At 40.7% G+C, this 23241-nt stretch overlaps 2 protein-coding genes across 2 annotated transcripts; both read left to right on the top strand.

Annotated features, from left to right (window-relative positions):
• Positions 1-229: 229 nt before the first annotated feature.
• On the top strand, positions 230-16594 carry gucy1b1 (guanylate cyclase 1 soluble subunit beta 1). The gene is made up of 13 exons (XM_034536689.1): positions 230-333; positions 618-691; positions 2543-2643; positions 2744-2862; positions 3256-3453; positions 4518-4748; positions 4948-5064; positions 5824-5957; positions 7704-7901; positions 9848-10085; positions 10822-10962; positions 15531-15685; positions 15988-16594. The coding sequence occupies exons 1-13, from the start codon at positions 331-333 to the stop codon at positions 16130-16132; spliced, it is 1854 nt and encodes a 617-aa protein (XP_034392580.1). The 5' UTR covers positions 230-330; the 3' UTR covers positions 16133-16594.
• A 4128-nt stretch (positions 16595-20722) lies between these two features.
• fabp2 (fatty acid binding protein 2, intestinal) lies at positions 20723-21964 on the top strand. The gene is made up of 4 exons (XM_034538960.1): positions 20723-20789; positions 20963-21135; positions 21433-21540; positions 21860-21964. Exons 1-4 carry the CDS (start codon positions 20723-20725, stop codon positions 21908-21910), a joined length of 399 nt encoding a protein of 132 aa, XP_034394851.1. The 3' UTR covers positions 21911-21964.
• The last annotated feature ends 1277 nt before the right edge of the window (positions 21965-23241 follow it).

Here is a 23241-nt window from a genome sequence, read left to right as displayed (position 1 = left end):
ATGATCAAATATATGTATGTGTTACAGTTACGCCGTTAACATTACTTCATTGCGTAAAACATGATGTTAAATATCAGAAACGATGTAGCTGCTTGTGGCGATTTCAGGATCACCAGCATCAGTTGGACAACGCAGCTGTGTTCTCATTGGTCAAGGATATCTTACGTAAGACCTGTTCTGATCTTCTATTGGACAGACTCCCTGTCAGTTACCAGCTGAGGGAAAGAAGGGGTAATGGACGCAGATTCCCTCAGCATCTGCAAGCCGTGAAGGTTGAGCAATATTCAACGGATTTTGCTTAGAAATAAGGAAAATAGACCGGCTGTCATCATGGTATGTTTATTTGGATTTTACATTATGTTTGAATGCTTGCAAAATAGTCGGTCGCACACCGGTGTGTGTTTGCGTCCTGTAAAGAGATTGCTATGTCGCTAATAATTTCTCTGATTATATTGAAGTGAGCATAATAACAGTTAAACAGAATACTTACGTACTTTTAGCGTTGTCTACAGCTTACAAACGTATATAAATATATATATAGGTATGTTTCAAGAAAACTGTTTCCATGACATAATATTGACGTTGCTCGTACATGTTTTTTTAATCTAAATTTACAGTATGGTTTTGTGAATCACGCCTTGGAGCTCCTCGTTTTAAGGAATTACGGTCCGGAAGTGTGGGAAGATATCAAGTAAGTTTGTGGATCTAGTGTTTACTATTCGGCCCTGATGGTATCGTAGGTTACTCTGTGGCCAACCAGACACCAACAAGGATACAATACAGGGCTATTGTACAGTCAGCTCACTGAGAGCTGGGATAGACATTTGTCTTTTACTGTAATGATTAACCATCGTCCTCTGTAGCCTAACACTGAAACTGAAGGAAAGGAAACTAAATATCACATTTTAAATTGTGTCTGAAAGAAACCTCACTTTAAGAGAGTTATTGACATTTAGGCCAACAACACATTGGTTTAATGACAAGTATTACAACTATGTATGTATGTCCCTGCATTCGACATAGTACTAAGTAAAACTATGCAAATAGGATCAACAAAATGGAAAACGTAAAATATATATTTTTTCTCCCATTATTGATAAAAATGCACACTGTAAGTGATATATTATTTAATTGTTATAAAGCATTAATGTGGAGTATCAATGTTATTATTGTTATACATGTCGGTAGTTTAATGGTAATATGCTTTATATGGAAACACAATATTGATCTGCAAAGTAACTGGCTTTCAATTAAATGCAGTAAAGTAAAAGTATTACAGTTTCCTCTGTAATGTGCAGAAAGTACAAAGCAAAATATAAGCACTTAAGTATAGTATAAGTGCCTATTGTGACAGGGTCGCAGCCAAGGTTTTATAAACACCATGAGTCTGAGTCCCACCATTCCCCAGAACAAACAAACAAACCTAAAATATTTTAAAATATTTTTCATGTTTTATTTAATGTCAATCGCTAAGAAAAACTGAGTTTTTAAATTTGTGTATTTAGCTTAAGAAGTAGGATCATTGTATAAACCCCATAACAGATAATCCTTAAATTGATCTGAACAAATATAAATCCCCTAATTAGGAGCCACATGCATGGCTTTCAGTGGACAGGGACTCTGCAGACTACCAATAATACAATTCTGGTGGGGGAATACATGTAAATATATACATAAATAAAATAAACTCTGTGCCAAGCGATGTAGCTTTTGGGAGAATGTGGTACACCCCATTCCAACACATATCCGTAGGATGAATGTCTTCCACGATGACATAAACATAATTTTTTCAGCATGTTGAAATGTTTAACTAAAACTGCCCTGGACATGACTCTGTCTGAAAAAATAGTAGAACAAATAAAAAGCAGCTGCCTTATGTAAATGTTTTCAAAGTGGTCATTCTTCAGCCATAAAAAAAAACTAAAAAAACTAAAGCTCTCTCAGCATCTTTTGTTATCTTTGCAAATGTAACTTATTGTTATTTAATGCTCAATTCATCATGTTTGTTCTATTTTCAGACATTTGGTGAGCTGAATCATTTAAAAATAAATTATTATTTATTTTACAAAGGCTTTCAAGGCATGGTATGTTTTTTCAGCTGTTACAGACTCTGACAAAATGGTGGCCGCTGCTCCGGCCTATAAATCCTTTCTGTTTTCTCAGCCAAAAAGGATAATCAGAACCTCATCAAGTCTTCTGACAATAAAAAAAAGGTTTGTCAAATGTATAAATAGAGCTTAGAGCTCTGCTTTTTGCAAATAACCTCCAGGAGATAAAAAACTATCTGTACTTGTTCAACAGTGTAGTTTTAAAACCACTTCAAAGCAATATGGAAACCTTTTCTTATTATGAATTAAGACCAAGCACACTGTCTGGCCACAAACAAGACAAATACGTTGTTATTTTATTATTCCTGTTTATAGAAGTTGTTAACAACAGTAGAAAACCAATTAAAAACAGGCAAAGCTATTTGCTGCCTACATTTACTTTTTATTTCTGCTGTGAAATTTGCTCATAATTGGTGGCTTCACTTTGTTTTCAGGAGGGAGGCTCAGCTCGATATTGAGGGCCAGTTCCTTGTTAGAATCATATATGAAGATGGCAAAACATACGATCTTGTTGCTGCTGCAAGTAAAGTTCTCAGTAAGTGAGAGCATGCTTTTTGTTGTTGTTATTGGAATAAAGATTTCACCACATGTGTATCAAAAACTGAGATACTGATGATATTCCGTCTGTATTTCAGAGATCGATGCAGGAGACATCTTGCAGATGTTTGGGAAGATGTTTTTTGAATTTTGCCAAGAATCAGGATATGACACCATCTTGCGAGTGTTAGGATCAAATGTTCGTGAATTCCTGCAGGTAGGCTCGCTCCTCTTTGGATGTTGGATGTTGTTTAATGTCTTTGGTTTTTCACAGAAAGCCTGCATTAATAACTGGACTGCGTGAAAGACGTAGACATTTAGCTGACAGGGGGGGTCTAATGAAATATGTTATAGTGTTGCATTATGGGAATTGTAGGAGCCTGCCTTTTTTTTTTACCTATACTTGGGAATAAAAGACAGTAAAATCTCTTTTCAGGTTTGAATATTATTGTTGTAATGTCTCTCACAAGTCCCGTACTTCTTTATTGATTGCTTATACAGCGTAATTATTATACTTCTATACAAACCTCTTATACAAACTTATTATACAATAAGTTTACTGGTGTTGTATTTCAATGTTGCATATTTCATCTTGTATCTATATTTTCAGAATTTGGATGCTTTACATGACCACCTGGGTACCATTTATCCTGGGATGAGGGCTCCCTCATTCCGCTGCACCGATGCAGAGAAGGGGAACAATCTCATCCTTCACTACTACTCGGAGAGAGAAGGCCTGCAAGACATTGTGATTGGCATCATTAAAACTGTCGCTCAACAAATCCATGGGACAGAAATCGAGATGAAGGTCTAGTTTGATATTTTTGTTCCTTTTGTGGTGCAGTTATTATGGCTCACTCTGCTTCTGATGATGATGACGATGATTTTACGTTTTTCTGTGTTCCTCTCCTTATTTATGGTTCAATATTCAATGAAGCCTTTTAGTCCCTTTATTGTTTTGTGTCAGGATATGCATTTGTGTCTCAGAATATAAATGAAGATGTAATTATGTGAGGATTAAATCATAGAAAGTTCCAAAACTCCCAAACGGGAACAGTGCTGCGCTGTGACAACTGCAGTTCAGCAGCAAGTTTTGGGCTAATATCTGTGAGTCAGAGGATATTTGTAGATCTAAGTTATAGAGAGTCTTTCAGTGAGTTTTGTCTTCCGCAGTTCTTTTTTTTAACTTCAAAAACTGTGGATGAACTGTGGATGAATTTAAATTGGCCATTGACTCCAAAGGAGAGATCGATATTTTTGATCTTATCTTATTTACTCAACCCTAATCAGATTGTGTCTAAGCTAGGAGGACAACACTTGATCTCATGAACTGTCATTTTTTTATTTGTTTGTTATTTTACACCCACAATTTACAGCCTGTAGTTTGTCCCAATAACTGCAGTCTGTTGTTCTCATGACGTCCGCTGTACTTTGCTGGAGTTCTCTCTTCATTTTAAAAAGGAGCAACATTTTGTCCCAAACCTAATCATATTGTACAGACAGAATCCTATTTTTCAGCCATTGTGTGTGTAATGCAAGAACAGAAAATGGCAGACGTTCCAAATGTGACACCCAATTTCTGGAAATATTAGCCACTGTTGCTGTGGAAACAGGGTGCAGAGACGGCAGCTTGACGTCAGCAAGCCTTATGCCCATAAACCGAGTGAATAATGTCATTTTACACTGTCTTGATTTCACAATAATAGACCCAATGTCATCATTAATGTAATAATAATAATGGAACTTATATTTCGTGGGTGAAATTCAAAAAATTGTTATTGCTGTAATCATGTGCCACAACAATATAGTCAAATTTAATTAAATTTTAACAACCTACATTTTCGATCTGTTATTTTACTTCATCCGATGCAGATGATCCAACCAAAAAGCAAGGAGTGCGACCACATCAAGTTTCTGATCGAGGAGAAGGACTCGGAGGAAGAGGCTTTCTACGAGGACCTTGACGGCTTTGAGGAGAACGGCACGCAGGAGACCCGGATCAGTCCGTACACGTTCTGCAAGGCCTTCCCGTTCCACCTGATGTTCGACAAAGATCTGATGCTCACACAGTGTGGCAACGCCATTTATCGCGTCCTGCCTCAGGTGTGGATTATGTAAAAAGTCTGTTTTACATGCAGCAAACACTGTTTCATAAAGCCAGCTCTTGTATATGTTTTAGTTCAACTTGTATGTGTCTCAGACTCTCAGTTTTAGATGCCCTGAATGAACTATATATTAATTATATAGTGAAAGCAAGAACATTTTAATCTCATTTGAATTGTGTGTATATTTTATTCCCCAGCTCCAGCCTGGCACCTGTAGCCTCCCATCAGTTTTTTCTTTGGTCCGCCCTCACATTGACTTCAGCTTTCATGGCATTCTTTCCCACATCAACACCGTCTTCGTTCTGCGCAGCAAGGTATAGCATTTAATTTGTTTTTTTGTCACAGCGTTGTTGGCACAATCACATAAATCTGTTTCTAATATTAGCATACTTTTAAGCACTATGATCAGAACAGGGGTTGAATGTACATGACAGGATGTGTTAATCGTTATTAATATGTATGAGCTCATTGGTACTTTTAGCATCTGCATAAAATGTTGACTCTGTGGGCTTCATTAACCATATGGATTATATCGTTTACATGCAGAGATTTCTGAGCATGTAGACAACTGATCAATTAAGCATTTTATAAGGTAGTTTATTCATAAAGCAAGAAGTGCAAAGGTCTAAATGTCCTGAAAAAACTAACTAGACTTTTACTCAGCATGCAAGATAGATATGTCTACGTGAGTTCAGAAACTGAGAAACAATGGAAAGGTGAATCTATATATATTTTTTTACTATTGAGAAGCACATATTTCAGTTAGAAATCAAAAGGCATCTGCATGTGTGTTAAAATAATTGCCATCATGCCTTGGCATGAAAAAAAATGCATTAAAGTAGATTGTTACCGTGAATATACTCTCAAAGTGCTGGCACTCCTGGGATACTAAAAAGTAATTTTTTCTTTATACACAAAATCTGAAATTCTACTTTCAAATGATGGATGTGACACTTTAGGCAAAAGATGTACAACAACATATATTTAAAAATAAAGAGTGCGCTGAACTAGTGCCCAATTTGGAAGCCGATTTAGAGAATAACATATTCATAAGTGTGATGTAATCCTGACAGGAGGGCTTGCTGAATGTGGAAACTGTAGAGAACGAGGATGAGCTAACGGGGGTGGAAATCAGCTGTCTGAGATTGAAAGGACAGATGATTTACTTGCCAGAAGCGGAGAACATCCTTTTTCTTTGCTCACCCAGGTAAACCCACAGTCTGTCCTGACAGAAGCACAGAATGAATACACACACACACACACACACACACACACACACACACACACACAAACACACACATACACACACACACAAACACAAACACACACACACACCAAAAAACAGCTTTGGGAACTCACCGGTTTCTGGCAAAGATTACTGTCCTGAAACTCTAAATCTTATTGAAATTCAGAATTTTTTTAAGCCGTTGATGTTGTATGCATATGGAAATAAAAGCCCATGATTTATATAAACTAGCATTTTAGATACAATTGAGAAGTTGTTAGAATTTGTTGGGAACCCACAATGCTTCCTTCTCAGTACTATTTAATCCCATACTGCTCAGTACAAATGGCTCTTGGGCTGAAGATGTAAATCTTAAAAAAGGGGTCACAAACCTAAAACATCTGGGTACTTTAGCTTTTAGAAAATCTTACTTAAACAGAAGAAAACAGTGTATTTGTTGGGGACTATTTACAGATGCAGATCAATATGTAACAGCAAATATTTATGACAGCAAGGTAGTTTACGTGTGATTGCTCACTTTAATAAAGGGGCGTGTGTCACCCAGTGCAATGGTGTGCCTTATTGATGCGTCTTTAAAAGGGAATTGCAGCAATTTAGGATTCAATGATGTTGGACTTTAGATAAGTATGGAGTCAAGCTCCAGCAACACTGGATCCTCCTGTTCCCATAATGTAACTTGATAGCAACTTCCCTCTGATAGAGCTTCCCTGTCTGTCAAACGCCCAAGCCAATCAAACTCCAGATCCCCATTTTGTGCAATATTTCTAATACTTTCATTATACAATATTAAAAGTAGTACAACACATGTGCATATTGTAGGGAGATGCCACTGCAGTAATGGTGAGTCTTTCACTTACGGTATTTCCCCAGATTCGTGTATATAACGTTTTAGCTCCGCTAATAATACAGTAGGATTGATTTATTTTTGGTTTTGGTTGTTGACAATAAGTCCTATAGATAACTTTATATTCTTTTTAGTATTTACAATATTCTAACCGTGTACAATCTTGTAACTGCTGTTAATGATTGCAAGAAAGGAATTGATGAAATATGGGAAAAATGCCAATTGAAATATTTGTTTTGTTTGTAATTCCAATATGTACTTAATCTCAGATAGGGCGATATGATTAAATATGTCATACAGTTACACAATCAAACAATCTAGTTAGCTCAAATGTATTTTGCTATCATGAACATGTATAGGTGCATGATCAGACAACAAAAAACAGCAACAAAAAACGTGTGAGCTGGTACTTACATTGGTTCTTCTGTTGTGACCTCCATTAGCCATTATCTGTGGTCCTTGTATAACCAACGAAATCACACATTTCTAGTATCATATTTGACACAGGAGAGCAAAGTTCAGGATATCTTGTCCTCTCAGGTCAAAGACCATTTGCAGAGGACAAGATCAGTGTTTTCATAAAAGGTTGCTGCCTGTCAGGAAATAACAGGGCCAGAAACTTAAGAATTTAAGATGCTTATTCACCTGAGTGTCTGACCTCACCCTTACCAGCAGAAACATTTATCTGGAGACAGTAGTCTTCGCCCTGAAATGACGACAGTGGTCTTAAAGAAAAAAAGAAGGCTCCAGTTTTCCTTCTACCCACAGACACAAATCAGATAAATCAGACAGTTTCTGTAATTTTCTTGTGAAAATAACTAACATTCAGAAGAATGAATGAGTACCTTTCTGTGTTTCTCTAGTGTTATGAACCTGGATGATCTTACACGAAGGGGTCTTTACCTGAGCGACATCCCGCTACACGACGCCACTCGTGACCTGGTGCTGCTTGGGGAGCAGTTTCGTGAGGAGTACAAGCTGACCCAGGAGCTGGAGATCTTGACAGATCGTCTGCAGCACACACTCAGGGCCCTGGAGGACGAAAAGAAAAAGACAGACAGGTTAGACATTTGGTGTAAACTTCAGATTTTTGGATAAGAAGTGACACTCAAACCTGCTCTTTTTTGATCCAACCTCAGCAATGTAAGAATTGAAAATATACTTGAATAGTTTTACAACACTGGATCTATGTTATTTATTGAATCGCTCATACGTATGTCAAAAGTGAGTCAGTGGTTCCTAACCTTTGTTTGGCAAGTTGACCTGTGAACCCTCATCAAAGAGAGCAGTTCAAGAAAAGAATTACTTATGTTCTCAAATAGAATATTCCCCAATCAGGATAGGGGTAAGCGGACTACCAGGTACTGTGATAACACTATGGATGTGCTGTCAGGCACAAGGAAAAGTCCATTATTTAATTATTTCTGGTACAATCAATTTTGGTTTACTCTAAAAAGAAAATATGTACCATGTATGTATTATCGGCAAACACTTCAACAAGTCTCTGCTATAGTTGACAAGAATTACACAATGTATAATCATTCTACCGTATCATACATAACTAAAGCATCAAGGTACAGCAAACATACATTTACCAAGAGCATGGAATCTCACATTTTCATTCAAACAATTTGTTGACAGCCCAGGTTTAGCAAAGAGCCCGCAATCCCATATATTGGCTCTGATCAAGTCAGGCTCTTCCCACTTCCTTCTCCTCCTCAGACAGTTCCGCCTTCTTTTTTGAGGCCTGATGGAGGGAAAACTACATAGAATGTACCTAGTAAAAAGCAATGATAAGACAAATGTCATGTCACGTACCAGAAAAATATGTTCTCTAATTTTTCATAATTTGTTAATTATGTAATAATCCCTTGAATTTATATTGTGATCCCCTTTAGTGTAATTGCATATTAGTCATAATGTTTAATTATATGTAATTGCAAAGGATACGTAAGGCCCCGTCATTATCTGTAGGTTGTTAGTCAACTTCAAACTCAGTTTCCTCTGTTGGAAAAATAGGCGGCAAAGATTGTTTATGAGTCCGTCTAAAGGTAAAGGAGTAGTGTCTTCAAGTACTCCCTTTTAAGGACGGACTTGAGACTAGAAACACTGAAGATACAGCAGGACACTAACAGGTGTCACTCCCGTACAGTTATGTTGAGGCTACATGACAGTAGGACCACCTAGAGTCAGAATCTATTGTTATACCCAAAGTTGATGCTTGCCTTAGTTACTCTTCAGTCCCTGTTATGGTGAAGACAGTCGGGTTTGGCTTTCAGAAAAGGGTCTGTCATATTAATTTGGCACAGCAGTGTGTGACAGCTGGAGAGGAGCACGGAGGCGGAGTGTGGTCTTTATTAAGACCGCTGCCAAAGCCCCATCTCCTTATAGGAAAGGACTTTCCCTCGGCCTCTTAGATCTCTACATTATTATTCTCACCGTTCTCCTGTCTCAATGTGCCTCGGGACTCAAACATTGATTAGAATTCATAGCTCCTCTCTAAATATTTAAGAGGACTGCTGCTGCAATGCATCTGCTTTAAAACAGTGTTTCCTTATAATGAAAACATACATTGATACAGTTTTTCCTGCCATTCAGGTGTGTATCAAACTAAGAGAAAAACACGCCCTTGTATGTGGATCCCAATGTGGATATTAATAAAGATGATACAGACGAGTATGTATAGTCTCGTCTCCTGGGTAAATATACTAGTTTTCCATCTATGGATTTTTGTGCGGTGACCGTTATCTGTTCTGTATGTATCATATGTCTTCAAATTATGACGCATCATGGAAGGTATTTGGCTTGAAACAGGCAGCCATGATCTAAGCGGTTACCATAGTAACACCACCCTCCTATCTGAGAGCAGCTTGTATAGCGTAATGACCAAAAGGTGGTGGGTAAGCAAATAAAATGCTGATCCAAAGGATGGACTTCAGCCTGGCAGCCCAAGCCTATCACACTGCTGCTCAACTTCAAATGTTCATTTCTCTTCCTCCCCTTTTAGATTGCTCTATTCCGTTCTGCCGCCGTCTGTTGCCAACGAGCTGCGACACAAGCGGCCTGTCCCAGCAAAGCGCTACGACAACTTGACTATCCTCTTCAGTGGCATTGTGGGATTCAATGCCTTCTGCAGCAAGCACGCCTCGGCCGAGGGAGCCATCAAGATAGTCAACCTGCTCAATGATGTTTACACACGTTTTGACATCTTGACAGACTCCCGGAACAACCCTTATGTATACAAGGTTGGAAGCAAGAATTTTACCGTGACAGCATTTGTGTACATTTATCTCAGTAAATAGAGATGAACCTATGCAGCAAAGTGACAACAATAAAAGTGTAAAAAAAAAAACACAAAGTCTACAAACTAAAATTGCGAATATGAGGGCTTTTAACTCCTGTGTTCTGAGCTGGTTCTTCAGCTTAAATACACACGTGAAGCACACCGACCCTATTGGTGAATAATGTTGTGCAATTATGCACATACAAGTCAGCAAGAGTATTTATATAAGTTGACTTGAGTTTTTCACCATAAGAAGAGTAGTACTAACTTCTAAACACAGTCTAGTTTTACAGCAGGACTGTGCCATTTTATAGGCCTCATGCAGCAGATTTACACTCCAGGCTTTCAGACAAGAATGCACTTTAAGAAGTCAAACAGACCTCGGCACTTCCAGGGGATCGGCTTCAGGCACTGGGTCACCAAAAGAAGTAATATTTACTCTACAAGCTGAATTGCTAGGTGGTCCGAGGGTTTTAGCAGGCCTCAAAGAGGCCCCGAATGTCTTAAAGCTGATGTAAGTGTTTAAGTATTTATTTCAGGGTGTTTTAGTTTATTTCTTGCTGCACAGTGCATAAGAAAAGCCTTTGTAGCACAGTGAGAACCGATGATTTTACATAAACCAAAAGTAATTACAAAAGCTAAAATTGTTTATGATTAAATTCACATGAAGAATAACAAAAATGTTTGCCTTTATACAGGTGGAAACCGTTGGTGATAAGTATATGACAGTGAGCGGCCTTCCAGAGCCGTGCACGCACCACGCCAAGTCCATCTGCCATCTCGCTCTTGATATGTTGGAGATTGCTGGACAAGTCAAAGTGGATGATCAACCAGTACAGGTGTGTTGAAATGTTGCTATAATGCTATTTATTTATTAAATGTCTGTATGATAAACTGAAGCCCGGTCGGGCTCAGCCCGAAAAAACATCATGGAGCAGCAGTCACCCTGTGGACCCACCACCCGCAGGGAGAATTATCGGGGTCGGGTGCTATGTAGACCGGGCGGCGGGCCAGGTGGGAGACCTGGGCGGGCCGATCGCTGGCGGCATAGACTAGCTCTAGGGACGTGGAACGTCACCTCACTAGCGGGGAAAGAGCCGGAGCTGGTGCAGGAGGTGGAGCGGTACCAGCTAGATATAGTTGGGCTCACCTCCACGCACAGCATGGGCTCTGGAACCAAGCTCCTGGAGAAGGGTTGGACTTTGTCCTTTTCTGGAGTTGCCCAGGGTGAGAGGCGCCGGGCGGGAGTGGGGATACTCACGAGCCCCCGGCTGAGCGCCGCTGTGTTGGAGTTTTCCCCGGGGAACGAGAGGGTCGCCTCCCTGCGCCTAAGGGTTGCGGGGAGTAAGGCTCTGACTGTTGTTTGTGCTTATGCACCGAACAGCATTTCGGAGTATCCGGCCTTCTTGGAGTCGGTGGGAGGCGTCCTGGAAAGGGCGCCGCCTGCCGACTCCATAGTTCTCCTGGGAGACTTCAACGCTCACGTGGGCAATGACAGAGAAACCTGGCGGGGCGTGATTGGGAGGAATGGCTTTGCCCGATCTGAACCCGAATGGTGTTTTGTTGTTGGACTTCTGTGCTAGCCACAGTTTGTCTATAACGAACACCATGTTCGAACATTAGGTGGCTCATAAGTGTACCTGGTACCAGAACACCTTAGGCCGGAGATCAATGATCGACTTTGTAATCGTATCATCTGATCTGCGGCCGTATGTCTTGGACACTCGGGTGAAGAGCGGAGCAGAGCTGTCAACTGATCACCACCTGGTGGTGAGTTGGATCAGATGGCGGGGGAGTCGGCTAGCCCAAGCGTGTAGTGAGGGTGAACTGGGAACGTCTGGCAGAGGATCCTGTCCGGGAGGTCTTCAACTCCCACCTCCGGAAGAACTTCTCACAAATCCCGAGGGAGGCTGGGGACATGGAATCCGAGTGGACCTTGTTCAAAGCCTCTATTGTGGACGCGGCTGCTCGGGGCTGTGGCCGGAAGGTCATCGGTGCCTGTCGTGGCGGCAACCTGAGAACCCGGTGGTGGACACCAGGGGTGAGGGAAGCCGTCAAACTGAAGAAGGAGGCCTTTCGGGCCTGGCTGGCCCAGGGGTCTCCTGAAGCAGCTGACGGGTACCGGCGGGCCAGAAGGGCTGCAGCGGCGATGGTCGCGGAGGCTAAAACTCGGGCATGGGAGGAGATCGGGGAGGCCATGGAGAAGGACTTTCGGTTGGCCTCAAGGAAGTTCTGGCAAACCATCCGACGGCTCAGGAAGGGAAAGCAGGGTCTACCCCAGGCTTTTCTCAGCAGGGGGGGGAACTGCTGACCCGGACTGGGGACATCGTCGGGCGGTGGAAAGAGCACTTTGAGGAACTCCTAAACCCGGCCAACATGTCCCCCGGAGAGGGGGCAGCTACGGAAGACTTTGGGGTGGATTCACCCATATCCCTGGTAGAGGTCGCTAAGGTAGTCAAAAAGCTCCTTGGTGGCAAGGCGCCAGGGGTGGATGAGATCCGCCCTGAGATGCTGAAAGCGCTGGACATTGTTGGGCTGTCTTGGTTGACACGCCTTTTCAGTGTCGCATGGGGGTCGGGAACAGTGCCCATGGACTGGCAGACCGGGGTGGTGGTTCCCATCTTCAAGAAGGGGGACCGGAGAGTGTGCTCGAACTATCGTGGTATCACACTGCTCAGCCTCCCGGGAAAAGCTTATGCCAGGGTGCTGGAGAAGAGGCTCCGACCGCTTGTCGAACCTCAGATTCAAGACGAACAGTGCGGATTCCGTCCCGGTCGTGGAACAGTGGACCAGCTCTTTACCCTCGCAAGATTACTGGAGGGGTCCTGGGAGTTTGCCCAACCAGTTTACATGTGCTTTGTAGACCTGGAGAAGGCTTTCGACCGGGTCCCTTGGGGGTTTTTGTGGGGGGTGCTGCGGGAGTACGGGGTGCCGGGCCCGTTGGCACGGGCCATCCGGTCTCTGTACGCTTGCAGTAGGAGCTGTGTTCGTCTCCTCGGTAGTAAGTCAGACACGTTCCCGGTGGGTGTTGGCCTCCGCCAGGGCTGCCCTTTATCACCGGTCCTGTTTGTGACCTTCATGGACAGGATATCTAGGCGCAGCCAGGGGGCGGAGAGGATCCGGTTCGGGAGTCTCGGGATCGCCTCTCTGCTGTTTGCGGATGATGTGCTCCTGTTTGCCTCCTCGGACCGTGACCTCCAGCATTCATTGGGGCGTTTTGCAGCTTTCGACCGGGTCCCTCGGGGGTTTTTGTGGGGGGTGCTGCGGGAGTATGGGGTGCCGGACCCGTTGGCATGGACCATCCGGTCTCTGTACGCCTGCAGTAGCTGTGTTCGTATCCTTGGTAGTAAGTCAGACACGTTCCCGGTGGGTGTTGGCCTCCGCCAGGGCTGCCCTTTATCACTGGTCCTGTTCGTGACCTTCACGGATAGGATATCTAGGCGCAGCCAGGGGGCGGAGAGGATCCGGTTCGGGAGTCTCGGGATCGCCTCTCTGCTGTACGCGGATGATGTGGTCCTGTTTGCCTCCTCGGACCGTGACCTCCAGCATTCATTGGGGCGTTTTGCAGCCGAGTGCGAAGCGGCAGGGATGAGAGTTAGCACCTCCAAATCTGAGGCCATGGTGCTCTGCCGGAAACCGGCGGATTGCTCCCTCCAGGTGGGGGCAAACTGCCTACCCCAAGCGAAGGAGTTCAAGTATCTCGAGGTCTTGTTCACGAGTGAGGGTAAGGTGGAGCGGGAGATCGACAGGCGGATCGGTGCGGCTGCAGCAGTAAAACAGGCGCTGTACCGGTCCTTCTTGGTGAAGAGGGAGCTGAGCCGGAAGGCAAAGCTCTCCATTTACTGGTCGGTCTACGTTCCAACCCTCACCTATGGTCACGAACTCTGGGTTGTGACCGAAAGAACGAGATCTCGGATACAAGCGGCCGAAATGAGCTTCCTCCGTAGGGTGGCCGGGCTCAGCCTTAGAGATAGGGTAAGGAGCTCGGACATCAGGGGGGAGCTTGGAGTCGAGTCGCTGCTCCTTCGTGTCGAAAGGAGTCAGCTGAGGTGGTTCGGGCATCTAGTCAGGATGCCTCCTGGACGCCTCCCATTAGAGGTTTTCCGGGCACGTCCAACTGGTAGGAGGCCCCGGGGAAGACCGAGGACACGCTGGAGGGATTATATCTCCCGGCTGGCCTTGGAACGCCTCGGGATCCCCCAGAATGAGCTGGAAAGTGTTGCGGGTGAGAGGGAAGCCTGGGTCGGCCTGCTGAACCTGCTGCCACCGCGACCCGACCCCGGATAAGCGGGTGATAATGGATGGATGGATGGATAATAAACTGCCAAACTCTAAATACTATTGTTTGTATGTTTACACAAAGCAACACTGAGCACACACACCAGATTAGTTTTATAGTATTTAATATTTTCAAAGTTATATTGCTATAATTCTTTTAAATCATCCAAACAACATGGTGAATTTCTGTCCACTAAAATCTCACAACAAATTTTCAGATTGGCAGATGGTTTGTGTGTGTGTGCGCGCATGTGTGCCAATTAGCAATATTTATTTATTTATTTAATTGTGTACTGCGTGACTGTTTTCCTTCACACGTTTATTTATAGACAAAAGTTGGATAAAAAACAGCAGACTTTTGTTTAATGGACTGTTGGAGATTGTTATTGTATCAATGACTGCTGAGACTTGACTTTGGAAAATCATGTCTTGTTAACAAAAGGCTGTTTATTTTGAGACGTGGCACTGGCAGAAGAGGAGTCCGGTTTAGCAGCAGAAACAGACTCAAATCATCTCACAATCCTGCGTCTGAAAATAGATTCTCATCCATCTCAGACACTCTCAGCGTGTTCATGCTCTGAAGACAACAGGCACTGGAGTGCCTACAAGTTCAAGTGTAAATATTAGTCTATAGATTGGCTGGGGCTACTTTTGGATTTGCAAAGCTAAAACATATATTTATAATGTTGTTCATGGAGTGATTCCTGACAAAGTTAACCTTATATATCCACCCACCAAATGTTGCAGCTTTTCAGTCGCTAACTTTAAGAATTTGTGCCAACAAACTTAGAGAAGCATTCAGCCGGATAGTTGCTTGCATTTGTTTTCTCCCTCTCTTTCTGTGGTGCACAACTCATTCACCTCCTTAATTTTACATCGACAAAGCCTCATTCAAAAGCTAGGCTTTTCTAATGTTTCATTTCCACAGTTTTGAAGATAAATCTGGTGTGCCATGTGCTGCTTTAAGTAATGAATTGAACGCAGATAACTAACGATCAGTGCTCTGTTTATGCTATAATAAATATTTAAGCTTGTTGCCAGTATATCTTTGGCATATTTATTTACTTTGCTCATATTACACCTGACACATGGTGAAAGTCTCCCTTTTCCATTCTCCTTTCTTTTCAAGATTACTATTGGGATCCACACGGGAGAAGTGGTGACTGGAGTGATTGGCCAGAGGATGCCCAGATTTTGCCTTTTTGGAAATACGGTCAACCTCACAAGTCGTACAGAAACTACTGGCGAAAAGGGAAAAATAAACGTCTCAGAATATACGTACCGGTAAGTAGAAGTACAATTGCATATGGTCATCTGTTTTTTTCATTGATGTGAAGTCATGTTTAGATTTATTCGGTGGCTATAGACTTGGTTAAACACTATTTTAAGTCATTTGTAAAGAAGATATCAGTATTAGACATGAAGGACAAGTTGTAATCAATTTAAAACCAGTAGGTCTGTTTTGGTCTGTGAATTTGATTTTTCTTTGTCGACTCAAAAGTGTTTGCATGGCGTTATTGAAAATAAGATACAGAATCCCCCCAGACCATACAGTGATTTATGATGGTGTTGGCGTTGTAATCCAGGTGTTTGCAGTCGGCGGAGAACGCTGACCCTCAGTTTAATTTGGAGTATCGGGGCCCCGTCACCATGAAAGGAAAGAAGGAACCGATGAAGGTGTGGTTTCTGTCGAGGAAACCCACAGAGACACAGTCCTCCACAGTTAGTTAAAGCTTCGATTCAACACTCAAACACCACAACTTTCATCTAACAGAAGCTTCAGTACATGCATTTATAATTAACACACATTCTGAGGCAGAGATGAGATGGATCAGTTAAAATACAAAAATTATAATCTGTCCACAGACGTACAGATATATATAGATATAATATGACGAGCCTGTACCGTTGCTCTCCCAGCTTGTTTCTGCTTGACCATGATCTGTTGTGACCTCACTCTATTTTTTTAGCGTAGACACAGTAGTGAAGTGTTTTATAAATGGTAAAAGTTAGTGATATTCAAGTTTGATACATTTTTGGACTAGGTACTCTCTCACATTGTTATTGTATATAAAAATCAAAAAAGGTTTTGATAAGCGAAACATTTTCCATCCATCTTAAATATGTTTAGTTGCTCATTTTGCCCAATACTGTATTTGTTCTTTATTGAGAATTTATAATCTTCACGCTCACAGCCCAAATAACTGTAATAAAAAAATATATACTTTAGCTTGATATCATGTTTGTGTCAAAACATTACCGTCACCATTTGATGGACCCATTTTTTATTAATTGGCTGGGAGAATTTTACACTGGCATCACAACCATTACAATAAATACAAATGCAGATATTATAGCTGTTATATTTATATAGATTTATACCACTAATTTCAACAGTTCTTTGGTGCAAAAGCTACTGTGATAAGTATAGTTTATTTTGTATTTATTTGTGTTTTGAAAGTCACACATTATACATGTTGAGCCGTTACCGTATCATCAGGTTATCTCTCTAATCATAATAAATATATAAACTACTTTATTTGATATACTGATTGCACCTCGTTACTCATTTTCTTTCTGCTTTTATGAAACAAGTAGTAATTTCAGTTTGACTGAACGTTGTTGAAATATTCTTAATGAGCTAAATATTCATAGTTAACATTGTGTTATTTGGTATTTATTCTTTTATTGTCTTAAGAACTAGTACACTTTATTATAGGTGAAACTACTGTTTGTGCCTCTATAAGTTCAACTATGTGCTGTATGTGTTGGATACATTTCTCATTAGTAAATGTAACACACTTCTTTCACGCTATTTTTCCAAAGTCATCATGATTGAACTTCACATAATGTCCTTGTGATGAATTGTCTCCTCCATGTAGCTTCCTGTGTACCGAACAGGCGCTTCTTGTCCTGTACGAGGGCATTTCTGTGCTTGTAAGACATGGTTGTTTCTGCTGGGAGGTAACTAATAAAACTTGAGAAGTATTGGTTACTTGATATTTCTTTTGTACATCACATGCTTTGCTGTCAACCTACTCAATGTGGCTCTTATCAAGACTACATTGTACAGATTAACAGCGACAGACACAACAGAGACATCGGGGCAAGTTGCTAAAAATAATATAGAGCAGATTCTTTGAAAAGAGCTCTCTCTGGTGGCTAGTCAGAAGATTATCATCCTGGAGACAACATCCATAAACGTGAAGTCTTCACCATGTCACTGCATTTCTGACACCTGCTGCTGTTATTGTCACAAAACTTTGTTTCACTTTTATGCATAGCATATTTTCTTAGGTTATCACAGAGTGGGTGCAAACTAGTATTCGTTAGTTTTGCGAGGTCATATACTAGTTTAATTAAGCTTTGACCCCTGGGGCTTTTTTCAAAATATTTACAAATTGAGATTTTCATGAATAATAATCTTTATTGTGGGAATAAAGACCAAGTCGGTAAAAGCAAATAATAGACCTGCACTGCAATGCGACTTTTAACAATAGACGATAACAAGTCTCCTCATATGACCATATTGATGTCACATTGATAAAGTATATTGTTTTTTAAGTACTGCACATCCTAATCTCTTATTCTTATTTAAAGAATGATCACTGAGCACACCAGTTTAAATATGCATTGAATCATTGGACCGAAATATGAAAAGGGTCACTCAAGGATGATGACGCCTAACTTTTCTGCTTCCTTCAGCTTTTTTATTTATCTATATTTCTTCATTTTTATTTGCCCTTTAAAGCCTCTTTTAGCTCCTATTTACGGTTTTAAAGACACATATTTACTCTGTAGCCGACGTTAGAGAGACAACCAGAAGAAAAAGAAGAGGGAATTGGCCTTAATGTGGTTTTGTGTGAGCTGGATGGGTACTCAGAGAGTTAAAGTTAGCATGTTTTAGTTAGCATGTTTTTGCCCGAGGACCCTGAGGCTGGGCACAGGTCAGACAAATAAAAAATCAACTCTAAAAATGTAACCTGGAGCCTGGCCATGAAAAGCTGTAAAAGTACTCAATACAATTTTCAGTTCACCCACAATCTGATCTGATGTCCACAGAGCTCAAGGGTCCCTCAGAGCTGGCATCCAGATTCATCCCTTCTCTTCTCACTTTCTTTATTTCTTTATATTCAATATATATATATATTCATTTTATACTTTAGATACACTGTATACACTTTCATTTTTATTACATTTTCATTTCCTTTATTATTTAAATTCTTAAATTTAATTTGTCCTGCCCTGCTGTTTTATTTTATTTTATTGTATTGTATATTTGTAAACATGTTTGCTGCTGCTTCATGAAATTTCCCCCTGGCGATGAATAAAGTAATATCTTATCTTATCTTCTTCTTGCCCAAAAACCTTAATGCTTGAAACAATGCTACAAAGAAACCTTCACAGTTACAATATAGTATTAAAATGTTAGATCCACAGAGTGCAACAGCTGTACACACACACACACACAGCGTTTCCTAAAACAGGTTTGAGTCAATGCAGTGACATACTGACGTCCTGCACCTCTCCTTTTATAGACCATGCTATTATGTTGCAATGTTACAGCTGATACTAGGATAAAGTATAGTGGGATGTAAGTGTGTTAAAGATAAGCTTCAATGTGGCTCAATCAAGTAAACTCACCTGTCCATTTTCTGTCATAGCAGAAGGTCTTTTGTTTGATAAAAGGCAGATTCATTGAGGTGGAAGGCCAGGCAAAGGTCTCATGATAAGATGAGAAGAAGCTGAGATAAGACAACAAATTGTCATGCTGTGGACGTTTTATCCATCTCTTTGGGAAACTTGGCAGGATGTTTATGAAATACTTTTACTGCTTTACCTCTCTGCCCATTTCAGAGGAATACTTTGTTAATGTCATTTTTTGACAGTCCAGTTAGTTTTTAGTTAGGATATTGTGTTTAGATCATTCTGTTGTCAAAATAGACCTTACATACATTATACAGAATATCCCCAAACTCAAAAACACAGACGCCCTATAACAATAATCTGCATACGCTTTTTGTTTATCCAGAATAACTATACAAACATAATATTCAGTTTTGTGTATCTTAATGACATAAGTGTGTTTATTATCTTAAAATATCAAAGGTCAAGTTTATCAATAATGGGCAGATTAAGGTCAAAGGTATCATTAACCAGTACGAGACAATTACAAGTTAATCAGAATCGGAATCAGAATCAGAATCAGCTTTATTGGCCATGTACATGTGCACATACATGGAATTTGACTCCGGTTACACGTACGCTCTCATCGTACAACATATTTAAATTACAATTACAAGTGACAGGATAAATATAAAGACATTAAAGACAACAATAGCAACATGTATGTACAATATAAACAACAACAACAGTGAAATGGGGATGTAGTGCAGAAAGGTGGTAATAGTGCAAGTAGTGCAGATGGAGGTGATTAATTGTTCATCAGAGTGACGGCCAGAGGGAAGAAGCTGTTCCTGTGTCTGGTGGTTTTGGTGTACAGTGCTCTGTAGTACCTACCAGAGGGGAGGAGTTGGAACAGCTTGTGTCCAGGGTGTGAAGGTCTGTAGTGATCTTTCCAGCCCGCTTCCTGACTCTGGAGGTGTACAAGTCCAAGATGGAGGGCAGGCTGGAACCAATAGTTCTCTCAGCAGACATGCGTTGTAGTCTGTCTCTGTCCTGTTTGGTGGCCCATCCAAACTACACAGTAATTGAAGAAAATGTGGAAGTAGAACAGGATCAGCAGCTCCTGAGGCATGTTAAGTGCAGAAATATATTTGCTCAGTGATAAGAGGTTTGACAAAATGACATCCGAGACAGTCACATTTAAAGTAGCGGACGCATTGTATTCACGTGTGACTCAACAGGTTTGTTTAGTTATTTTTCTTTTCTTTTTAAAAACTAGACATTAAAAACGTGATTGAGTTGCTCGTTAAATAAAAAATATATATATTTTAGTTGTATTTGCTGCATGCTTAGTTACTTTGTTTCTGCACTGAATGCATGGTGCAGTTACTGTAAGTTGTGACCAACCCTTTGCAAACAGAGATACAGGTGAAACAGACTGTGTCAACCATTCTAGTATTCAAAAGTTGGTAGACCATATGGTAAGGTTTATTGGGTATGCCAAAGTTCTGTTAGGGACAATGGCCTTGCCCAATCAGCTGCGGATATTGCCTTGAGAAAATATGAGCTTTAAACGGCCACATCAGCATCCAGATTAGATGCCGAGATAAGAGGGAGCGTAGTTTAAAAGGAGTGGCAGACTCTGAGTGAGACACTCCTCGCTGCAGAGTCGTCCAGCTCACCCTCACAGCCACCATGACCTTCGACGGCAACTGGAAAATTGATCGCAATGATAACTATGAGAAATTCATGGAACAAATGGGTGAGTGATATCAAACCGAGTTGATAAAATGATGAAGATTGAATAGCATGTTTTGGAATTATATGGAATATGGTTGAACAAACAAAGAGTCTCATTACCATGTCTATGCTCTCTCTGTGTACTCTCTGATTGCTCAGAGCCTATTGAACATATTCCCATGTGTCTCTTGATAGGAATTAACTTGGTGAAGAGAAAGCTGGCTGCTCACGACAACCTGAAGGTACACATCCAACAGGCTGGAGACACGTTTAATGTCAAGGAGAGCAGCAAATTCCGCAATCTGGAAATAGACTTCACCCTGGGTGTTACCTTTGAGTACAGCCTTGCAGATGGAACGGAACTATTAGTAAGTCAAAGTGCCTTTTTCCATCATTACACTTATTATATTTGAGTTTGACTCCAACGAACTACATTTTTGTCTTTTTGTGTAATTATTTAGTTCCAAATACTTTAATATGAGCCTGGCGTTTTAGCCACTTTACAGTTAATTTATGAGCTAAAGGCTTTTATTTTGATAACCTTTGTTCTCAGTTGATTTTACTTCACTACCACAAAAAGTCAGTCACTAAACTTTCAACCTTCAGCAAAGCTTTGCCCACCTAATATTCCTGTTATGAATAAGTTGTCATGTCTCACCTCGCAGGGCTCTTGGACCATGGAGGGAGACATGTTGAAGGGGATCTTCAATAGGAAGGACAACGGAAAGACGCTGACAACAACCAGAATTGTCCAAGGAGATGAACTTATCCAGGTAGGGTGAATTTATATTCATGCAAATTAGGGCACGTAAAATCTACATTTTATATCTCACACTTGGGAAGTCATTAAAAAAGGTGCTCAAATAGAGGTAATTTTATATTGTTATGAGATTCTGAGACGTGATTTAAATACACATAAACCAGTCAAAATCTGATACCATATAGTACATATGTCAATACGCTATGGATAAGGATCTCAAACACATAATTTCATTATTAGTCTGAGTAAGCCCCCTTGAAAATGTTCTGCCACAGCAGAAAACTGTGAAGTTATATATAATAACCATATCTGACATGACCTTTCATCAACAGAGCTACAACTATGAAGGTGTGGATGCAAAGAGGATTTTCAAGAGAGCTTAGACCAAAATGATCAGCAAAACCTTAAAGAGAAATGTTTGACTTGAAGATTACATACAGTATTGTGTTGAATTATCAACAATGCATACCAACATAACCTGTAAAAAGTGGACTAGCCTACTTGTAACACCCATAGAATATATGAAACACATTTGAATTACACTGAATTTTGATACCTTCAGTAATAAAACCATACTGTCACTGCCTGTTTTCTGTGTTTTCAATTGTTTTATTCTTATTTAGTCTTGAAACTGAGCAACCCCTGGTACTGGTAACCCAATTACAACACCAAGCAACAAACAAAATAAGTACACAGCAAAAACATGCTAACGGTGCACGCAGGCATAACGTTAGTGCTGCTAGTGATTTTGATAACTTCATGCTACCATGCAAAAATGATAAGGCATTAAGAAAGCTGAGCCTCCTCCGATTCCAACGGTACAAGTTGTATCACTCTTCAACCAAACCCCCCTGAACCAGCAGCAGAAGAGAGTAAATAGACTATATTTTATAATAGTGTGTCTTACCTTTGCTATTTTGTGAACAAAAGTTGTGTTCGATGACATATCAACGCTGCTAATGGCGACTATATTGTCTCTGGATCATTTCTGAGTTGATTCCAGTCGCCTGTATTCTTTTCCATGGAGCATTTGCACTCTACCTTCCTCCAGCATGGAGCTGCCTAGCCTCAGCCAACACGGTCTATGTCTCCGCCTGGTGGAATAATTCTGGTACTGCACTCATTCACCGAATTGACCAATGGGTAATTGTTTTCTTTGAATGAGAACATGTGTCGAGGTCTGGTTGACTGAGTTTAAAAAAAAGAAGACGATAACATTTGTATTTAGATAGAAATAATACATGTAGTGATGTAACTAAATTAGTTGTATAATGATCTGAGAACATTTTAAATATGGCATAGATAATTGTACCCAAATGACCAATTTGGAGAGTCCACCTTTACATGCCTCGACTAAAACTTCTCCAACTTTGCTCTACTTCCCTTTATTAGCATCAATCTGTGCATAGGGGGAGAGTCCAGATGTTGTAATATGGCTTGCTAGAGGTTTTGGGCTTCATCATCCAAAGGAGATATTCACTCTATACGGTGTAGTTTTGTTCGGCGAATATGAAATCTTTCATTTATGAGTTCCCTCTTCGTATACTCTGAATCTGTCATTTTCAAGCAGGGGCCGGAGCCAGAGGCCTAGGGTTAAAAAAAACAAATGCAGTGAAAGGACTAATTTGAGAGTGATACAATAATTTAAACTTTATTCAACAATAAATAAAAATAAATATATATAATCTACAAAAATATAAAGTGTAGACAGATT

Source organism: Cyclopterus lumpus, chromosome 1, assembly GCF_009769545.1.
Source record: "Cyclopterus lumpus isolate fCycLum1 chromosome 1, fCycLum1.pri, whole genome shotgun sequence".
Lineage (NCBI taxonomy): Eukaryota > Metazoa > Chordata > Actinopteri > Perciformes > Cyclopteridae > Cyclopterus > Cyclopterus lumpus.
Note: the sequence above shows the minus strand (reverse complement) of the source record. Positions and strands in the feature narration are given on the sequence as shown.